General features: G+C 38.5%; 1 protein-coding gene across 1 annotated transcript in view; it reads left to right on the forward strand.

The window, feature by feature from the left end:
• Nucleotides 1–10000, forward strand: part of LOC126399317 (caskin-2-like) — an 82259-nt gene that overhangs the window by 30421 nt on the left and 41838 nt on the right. The window contains exon 3 of the mRNA XM_050059156.1: nucleotides 3237–3288. Coding sequence (XP_049915113.1) covers nucleotides 3237–3288 — 52 coding nt within the window. The remainder of the gene's footprint in view (nucleotides 1–3236; nucleotides 3289–10000) is intronic.

A 10000-nucleotide genomic window follows, 5' to 3' on the forward strand; every position in this document is an offset into this window, starting at 1 on the left:
CCTGAGGTTTCTACCGTTTTTTTTCCCCGTTAAAGGGGTTTTTTTGGGGAGTTTTTCCTTATCCGCTGCGAGGGTCATAAGGACAGAGGGATGTCGTATGCTGTAAAGCCCTGTGAGGCAAATTGTGATTTGTGATATTGGGCTTTATAAATAAAATTGATTGATTGATTGATTGATTGATACCTTGAGAGCGCTTTGAAGGAATTCCTTCAAATTTGGCAGATATGTCCAGTTGGTCCCAAAAATGAACTTGATAGAATTAAGTGGTCAAAGGTCAAGTTCATTATGACCTTGTGTCAGTCCCATTCTTGTAAATGTGATATCTCAAGAACTGCTTGAGGGAATTTCTTTAAATTTGGCACAAATGTCCACTCAGACTCAGCAATGAATTCATAAAATTTTTGTGGTCAAAGGTCACTGTGACCTCACAAAGCATGTTTTTGGCCATAATTCAAAAATTCAAGTCACACAAGTCTAATTGGTTAAAATAATGAAGTGGTATTTTATATTCAATGAGTCAAAGGTCAACTTCACTGTGACATCATAATATTTTCTGGCCATTATTCAACATCAAATCTCTGAAACAGAAGGGGAGACATTTGTTTAGATACTGAATTGGGGACATTAATCTTGGATGTTCATCTTCAAAATGTGTAGATTGTATAGATCTTCTGTGCTGCTGAGTTGAAGGTGTGTGTGTGTGAGGCATCCATGCTTTAGAGTTTGTAGCTTCTTTGTAGCACCATCCATATTTTAAGTATTGTTTACTGTTGTGGCTACATATGAGTCTGGACAGATATGGATGTAAACAGCAACTTGGCTGGTTGGCAGAGGCATACAACCGCGAGGCGGTAATTCTAGTTTGTAACTCTCTTTGTGCTTTTATTGAACCTTTCATTTGTTTTTTATGCACAGAAACCACAGCTGCGCTGGAAATCAGAATATTTTTCCCTTTACAGCTTTTCTGAGTTGAAAATAACATCAATAAAGCAGAACGGATTGAATATTTAATCAGTCCTCCAGTGGGAACCCATTTATATGCTATGAATTCACAAATTGCTTCATATTGTCTTTTTTTTTTTTTTGCTACAACTGCTGCTCTTAAGCATTCACTTTTTATGATGTAATCCATTTTTTCCCCACAAGTTTTATTTATACATTTCTACTTAAAGGATCATTGTGATTTATTACAAATTTCATCTCATTTTATAGTTTGCAACTGCAACTAACAGTAATTTTCATTATCAACTTATCTGAGAATTTTTTCAAGCAACTTTATTATTTGTTTAGTCTTGACAGATTTGGTATCAAAAGTGTTCTGATTTCTGTTTGTAGTGGGGATAGTACTGACCAATCACGTTTGAGCGGTAGGTACAGTTTTGACCAAGATATCAGCTGGCTATACAGGATCTCCAGAAATATGGGCTGTTGTCCCCACAGGCTTTATCATCATTAGACTGATAACTGATGGGTTCTGAGATTAATGTCTTCAAATCGCTTGTTCTGCTTCACCAACAGTCAGAAACCCAAAGAAATTGTGTTTCCTGTGATATAAAACAGAGAAAAGCATCAAATTCTTACATTTCAGAAGCTGGATCCAGAGGATGTTTGACATTTTTTGGTGATACATGTCTTGAACATTGAATTCATCCAATAAAAAGTAGTTTCATCAAGTTTCATCACACCATGAAATTATATTGATTCTTTGGAGGATGATGTGATATTTGCTGATAGCTGCCTGATGCTAGGCCACCAGGACTGTTTGAACTGGGGACAGAAATGGTGACAGACTTGCCATGGGAGTTTCAAAATAAAGGTCCTATCTTAAAAATGATGTGATGCTTCAATGATTTCACTTTTGCATAGATAATATTTGATCATTGATAGTTGAATCAGTCTTTCGATCCAAACTGATGTATCTCTACAACCCTAATTAACGCAAGATGGTTCTGTAAATCAGATGGATTAATTGACTAGTCGTTAATCTAAAACCTCAACCTCTCGCCAGCTCCACTTTTCTTTCTCTTCCTGTCTCTCTGTCCCACACACACAGACACACACATACACAGACACACTTATGTGATTTTCCACACCTAAGTGGGAGAAAACAGTAAGGGAGATTGAGTGCGATGAATGGCTCTGTATTCAGAGGCCTTGGCAGTCGGGCTCCTGTGTGGGTCTTGGGGAACAGTGGGGCTTTACAGTAGATCTCTGCTGTAGGATGTCTGAGGATATTTAGCTGTGGAGGAGCATTTCCAGCTCTCAGTAGAGGCTGAAGATAGATGTATGTCTGATACTTTGAAGTCTGGTAGTTTGATACCATTTAGAATGAGGCTTTAAGGGGTGAGTAGAGCATCGGGCTGATGGCCAGATGTGATTGGGGTCAGATGATGAGAAAAGAGGATTATGCTTGTAGAAGAAGTTATTGTTGTCACAATAAAAGCTTAAACTTAAGCAATAGATGTGCTTCCATTGCAACCATTAGACTGCTTTTTAGCTGTCTCTTGGGGTTCCTAAGGATTTTTTTCCATTGTGTAACTGCTGGAACCAGTTAGACAACTAGTTTAAGCAACTGATATTTAATTTGAGACATCGTGATCAGTCTGAAAGTAAATGAATAGAAATTATCGTGACAACACATGTGGCAGCAAGACTAAAGAAAGGGACGATATGATAGACTACAGTATGTTACCTGTTGGAGTACAGAGTGAATGAGTAAGACATGGGACAAGTAGCAGTCTGTCTGTTCCAAGGTGAGTGAAAAGAAAAACCTGTTCAGTCTTGCTAACCGACTTATGCTATTTTTGCTGCTTTGGAAAAATGACTATATGTATGTTTTATCCTGGCATGCTTGTGTTTTACGGTTGTCACTCTCAATTCCAAAGAGCTGTGATAAGATAGCAGTGTGAATGAGGTGGAATGGTACATTTCTGCGAGGCAGAATCATTTGTTTATGAATCATTTGGCTGCCAGTGAGGGTGTCAGACGAGCTGAGAGAGGAAAGGGTGAGGCAGCGTGAGGTGAGGAAAGCTCCCCATCCTGTCGGGGCTGTCAGGTTGTTTGAAGGAAGGAGTGATGATGGGGAGACATGCAGGGGGAAAAAAACTTTACTGTGAAAACACACACGGGGTCCGGCAGGGATGGAGGGATTTCTGGAGAGCTGTGATGAGAAGACAAATATGCCACCAGATACTAATGGTCTTTTTTCCATTCCCTCCCTCTCTGTCTTTTTCCAGAGTTGCTGGGCTCCACCAAGAGACTCAACATCAACTACCAAGACTCAGACGGGTAAGAGGAGTGTGTGTACGTGCTGGTGTGTGTAAGCCTGTGAGATAAGCATGAGTCAAAAGAATGCAATGGAGGAGTCACTGTGGTTTGATTGACATGCAGATTTAAATGCCTTACCTGTGGCTGCCTCCTGTTTATCTTCAGTTTTCAACGTGTGACTCATAACTACATCCCACACATGTTCTGACATATAGTGCCCTTCAGAGTTATTACCTCACTCTTAGACACACAGAAATTTAGTGAGAGACAAGAATGTGCATTTAATATATGGCAACTCATCTGCTAAATCTGTTTGAGTAAAGGACTTTATTTTGTGTTAAGCGTTCAGTTATATTCACTGTAACTGCTTCCAGAGGTGCATGGTAACTTTTTGAAAATATGTTGTAGTTAAGGTTCTCACATGACTCAGTTGCTCAGGGGCTCAAAGCTGTTACTCACCAGTTCGATGTGAAAAAGCGGTGCAGGCATACAGAAAAATCCACATGCAAAATTTCCATGACAACAATGCATGTTGGGTCCTGTGCAAATGATATGCATTGCCATGTTCTAGTTTTGTCAATAAATAAATGAATACATAGGTGTCCATTCTGCACAGCAAACGCCTGTCCAGACAAATAGGAATGCACCGATTGTGAAATTCTGGGCGGATCCTGATGTTTAAGATAACAATCTGGCCGACAGCCATTACCAATGTTTTTTGTTGTTGTTTATTTTGTTTTCCTTGTTATTCATTCCCCCTTTTGTGACAGGGAAACAAAGAAATCGTCATTGTCATCAAACAAACTGAATTGTTATAAAATCATCCAGTCTCCATTGCACCACCTTTGAATGAGCACAAATTCAACCATATGCATTTATGAAAGAGCCTTCACATGAAAACCTTTTTAACTGCTTCAGAAGTGTATTAACTGTATATAATATACCAAAAATCCCTCTTTAATATCTTTATTTATTGCTGTGAAGACATCAACGAATTTCTCAATTGGAGTAATTTATGAGACCGTTGTAATTTACCTTTGCCCAATACCCATTTTCACTGAATAGAGCTTGAACACATTATAATATATATATACTATATATATAATAGTTAGTGGGATTTGTCACAATACACAGCAAAGATTCCCTTTAAGAGCCAAAAACTCCATCACTGGATGGGTTTTTTTGTTTAACATTTTGGGCGGAAGTAAGAAAAAATGCTTGCTGTAAATGATAAATGTCAGTTGAGTGTTGTGAATGATGAGTGGTAGACAGTAACACAGCCCAGCTGATTATCAGAGCAACACTGTTTCAAATAAAACGTCAAGTTAATCACATCAGATGACAGTTCATCGCTCTGTTTTTCAGTTCCCATACATTTCATCACTTCCTTTTTGTAATTCATAATCATTTTCATCACTTCCATTTCTTTCAATTATTTTTTGTTAATCCAACCCTCGAGGCCACTTTCTTTAAAATGATAAATGGCAGTTTTGTCTTGTGAATGATGAATGATGAATGTAAGACAGGGGAAATGATGAAACATGGCTCTGTTTTCATCATACCATGGCTGCTTTAATTAAATCAACTTTAAATGAATCCAAACACTTCCTAATTTATCACTTTGTTTTTCATTTTGCATCCACTTTCACCACCTCCATTTTTATCAGTAAATTTTCTTACATCTACTCCTCATACTTAGTGCACTTCTAATGCCTGCTGTTTATTTCTTTATGACAGCTGCACTTTCTGCAGCTCTTAAAATTTAAACTTGATGCAGCAGATTTTAACGTTATACTCAAGAACTGCATTTACGTATACTGACACTGTCTCATAATAAGTGATATGTGGAAATAACTGAAGTTTTGGGCCAAATAATGTGAAGTGAAATATATTGATTGAATATTAAGTGTTGATTACCAATAGACTTACCAATTCTCTAGTCAGTGTCATATTAGCTGTAATATACCAGCAGTGTAAAACAGACATCAGCAAATCGGGACTAAGCAGAAAAACATAATCCAAAGTGGTAATGTTTTGGTTTAGTGTTAAGGTATTATACTGTAAATCATACAAAAGTAAATATTGATTAATAATGTAGTGAACTATTAATGTATGTCACCTATGTTTTTATATAAGGCTTCTTTTAGAGCCTGCGTGAGAAAATGGCCAGAGAACACTGGAGGTCGATCAATTTGACGGTTTGTTTGATTAATCGGTGCTGATAGGGCTTTTTACGAACTATCATGAGCAGAAGGACTTGGCTGGCAGATGGCTGTGCAGCCAAGTACGTATCAGCTACATTATCATCTTCATTGTATCCCAGCTGCTTGGCGATCTCGTATGCATACATTTTCCTTTATGTGGTTGTTGAGGTAGTCGTCAATGTTTTTGTCATAAGGTATCGGGTGTTGACAAATCAAACTGATAAGACGTTCCCTCATTTTTGGCAGCAAGCTAACTATGACCTGGAAGTATGACATCATTTGGAACAAAAGATTTTATTGGTCAAACATATATTGCTGCAGGTGGAAATCCACTTAAATTGAGTCCTTCCAAAGGTTTTTATAAATTTTCATGCAACTTTTTTCAAGCAAAAATTGGTGCTTGGTGTGAAATGGCTTGAAGGCGCTGAATTTGAATTGCGACATTGGCAGTTTGTGTCTTGCTGGTTTGAAACAATGGTTCATTGATCTCAGACAGAGTTGGACAAAAGCAGGATTCTAATTTCTAGCGGGTGACCCATGATTTTGATGGCTGAAATAACAACTAGGTCTGAACGATTAATCAAATTCAAACCGACATTGTAGCCTCCACCAGTAATGCAGGGACGTACATCCCTGACTGGGGCTGAAGAGGGGAGGGTTGTGTTAAATGATCAGTAGGTACAGCTCCAGAGAAAGCAGGTCCATTCTGCTGTGTGACTGTGTCTTGTGTGTGTATTGTCCTTCATTTTGACATGTTTTTACATTAAGTCTTTGGCTCAATCGTGACCAAAATATCTTGTTTCAAATTACATTTGATTTTTTTTATCAATTAAAAAGTAATTTAAAAAGTCACAGAAATGCTGCCCATCTGATCACAATTCCTGTTCCAAACTGTTGTTATTCCAATATCCAATATCCAATATCCAATATCGGTTGACCTCTACTATGAACATATTTAGGAACAACCTAATAAAATAAAACAGTATTCTTACTCAGATTTTCTGCATCACCAGCTGAATGCATGTACGTTCCCATGGTGTTTATCAGTGTTCATCAGCTTTCGTATATTCTGACATCCATTCAACTTTCAAATCCCATTCAAACTTTTTTAAATATTCAGACTTGTTCGGAGCATGGCAAAAATGTCCTCCCCAGGTTTTATTATTAAAGGGTCTCTATAGGCAGAATGTTTCAGAGCTAGAGTGGAGGACTCAACTGACAGAGTGCAGAGAGCTTCTGAAACATGTCTCTTTAACTTGCTGCCACGGCCGCAATTTTCACTCTACATACACAATTTTTGGTCAAAATGGAGTAAAACATGTCCTCTTTCCATCAGTGTTACTTTGGAAGCAATCAGACTTACACATTTGGCACAGTGAGCCAGAAAGTCAGAGAAACTCCACCAACTGACGCATTGAACTCCATGTTAAGAGACACCAGAAATCTCTGGGATCATACCAGTTTTCTAACCTGCGACCATGCTTACATTTTTGACACTACAGGCACAAATTTCACACTACTTATTCCTCAGGTTGTCCTCTCTCTCGCAGGGTATACAGATTATAAAGATCAGAGTTATTGTTTAGTAGTTTGAGAGATTGGTTTCAGCTAAATCTTTGTAAGACTAGTTGCCTCAGCCAGGAGTCACTGAGTAGTCAACATTACCATGGCAACCTGAGCTCATGAGTGCAATTGGGCACACACATAGACACACACACAGATACACACACACACACACACACACACACACACACACACCTCAGCTCAATCTCTGTAAAGCTAATTGTCTATATTCCATGGATATTATTCATCGTTTCACTGATATTCATACTAATTAAACCTATTCACACTTTTCCAACTATTCCTACTACTTCACCTTCTTCTTGCATGTTTAAGGCAGCATTGCAGTGTAGCGTCAGCTTTTCAAGAGCCTTGAAATATTCAACAGTATTGGCATCATTCAACTTTTCAATAATATTCATACTAATTAAGCTCATTCTTAGCTTTCCATCTTTATCTACTAATTCGCCGCCTTCTTACTAGAAATAAAAGCCAGCATTGGAGTGAAGTGTCAGCTTTTCAAATAACCTTAAAATATTCCATATTATGAGTATCATTCAACTTTTCAATTACATTCATACTAATTAAAACTGTTCACACTTTTCCAACTATTTCTACTACTTCACTTTTTTCTTACACACTTCGTACACAGCCACCATTGCAGTGTAGCGTCAGCTTTTCAAACAATCTAAAAAATATTCCACATCATTCATACATTAATATTGTTCATCATTCAAAGCGAGCATTGCAGTGTAGCGTCAGCTATTGAGCAATGAGCATTCACACCCACAAATTCCTCAGAAAGTTCATACTTGTTGTTACTTACATTCTGTAAAAGTACTTTTATTTTTTTCTTTTATATTTGTGGATATTTTCAAGTTGATCCCTCCCGGGACTGAGATATGTTGCTTTTTGTTTGAAAGAAACACACTTCATTTGAGGTGTTTAGTCTTTGTTCCCATCCATCCAATTTATATCAAAGTAGGCCATCAGACATACAAAGAATGCCCCTCTGCAAGCTGCAGTGTGTGTGTTTACGTGTTGTTGTACACGCAATGTGTGTGTTGACTTAGGCCTGCTACATGTGACTGCATGCAGGGTCAATGGAGTGCATGGGAGGTGATACACAATAGGGGTGTTGAAATTAAACATGTCCATCCACGAGGGAGTGTGTGTTTGTGTGGGAAGGGGTTACCTGTGATATATGAGATCAGTGCAGAGGGAATGAAGAGGCGAGGGGAAGGTTTGCAAACATTCACTTGTCACTGAGTCAACACCAACTCAGAGAGACACTGAGACAGTGTACGTGTTTGTGTGTTTGTGTGTGTGTGTGTGTGTGTGTGTGTGTGTGCGTGTGTGCGTGTGTGCGTGTGTGTGTGTGGCTAAGGCCTAAACAATGACACTGATAAGATAAGCCACTTCAGAGTCTGGAGATCCTTCAGATTTCATATCAGCACAGACTTACGTCTCAACGTCATAATGTCTAGCTTGTCTAGTCTCACAGAGTATCACAAAGTGCATTAACTAACTGGCAGATGTGGTCAGCCTAGCTTAGAATAAAGACTGGGAATAGGGAAATAAAGCTGACCTGGCTCTGTCCAAAGTGATAAAATCTGAAACGTCCCTAAAACTCATTAATTAATATGCCGTTTCTTGTTTATTTAATCCATACACAAACAGAGTTCCATGCTGCAGCCATTTCTGGACGGACAGCTGAGCACATGAGCATGGTGACTGTGGTTTCATTATGAAATAGTTTACCTAACACCACATTTTTTTTTTTACACTTTTGTTGTATGGATTGAAGTTATAAGATACAACATGTTAGTGAGCTTTAAGGCCCTGACACACCAAGCAGATGGTTGGCCATCAGTCAATCTTGGGCCACTGGTGAGCATCTGTCGGTTTGTCCTGCACTGTTGCCCCTCGACGGCCCTTGTTAGCTTTTATTCTTTTAGCATAATGTATCAGTGACAGTGACGGTAAAACCCGTCGGTGAATGAAATCACTCTGAGTGAAGAAAGTAAACAGCTAATGTCAAGAGGGAGTGAGACCAAACAAACTTGTTACATCAGGTAAAATTATTTTTCATTGACATTGAGCTCTTAAGCAGAAACGTTTCCTGATGGTTTATGTTGTGTGTGTGTTAATGTGCTAACTGGCTAACTAGCATCAAGACTTCCGGTTTCCCTTTTTGAATGATGATTACAGACTACTGCCATCTGCTGGTGCGGAGAGTTATTTCCTCTCATGCACATGCAGAATGTATATGCTAGTTGGCCTTTAGTTGTAGTCTTTGCGGTGTGTTCATGTGATACTATTTGGCCAAGACACGGTGATGCTAGGCAACGCAGCAGGGGCCTTTGTCGCCACTAGTTCTCTAAAGTCAATTTGGTGTATCTGGGTCTTAAGAGATGCTGCTAGGCCTTGTTCTAAACTTCGGAGTCAGGCTAGCTGTTCCCCCCTTCTTCCAGTCTTTCTGCTAAGCCGGACCAATAGTTTGGTTTCACAGTACGTAATCAACAAAGAAGTCGGCCATTGTGGAGACACTTAATTATTTCCATTTTTTCAAATCAGGAACAAGGTACAAACTTGTCTGAGAAAAGGAGGCATTTGTGGTTGGCCGAACTGAAATTGGATTCCCAGTGGGGTTGGTCGATAACGAGAAAAAATAAATATCACAATAGTTTTGACCAAATACCTTGATATAATGACATTGCACTGATATTGTAGGGTTGACTATAGGTGCTTTCACAGAATATTTACACAATGAATTTTTGATGAATAATCATCAGTAATGTGGATATAATGATTGACTGGGTAAAGGCAAATAAATGAACAGCTAAAAAATGACATCACTTTATTGTAATGCAGCCTTTAAAACCAGGCAAAGACAACACTTATGATATTATAATATCAAAAATCCAAGTCAATATCTTGTATGATATCCTGAAATCAACATATTGCCC

The sequence above is a fragment of the Epinephelus moara genome, chromosome 13 (genome assembly GCF_006386435.1).
Source record: "Epinephelus moara isolate mb chromosome 13, YSFRI_EMoa_1.0, whole genome shotgun sequence".
Taxonomy (NCBI): domain Eukaryota; kingdom Metazoa; phylum Chordata; class Actinopteri; order Perciformes; family Serranidae; genus Epinephelus; species Epinephelus moara.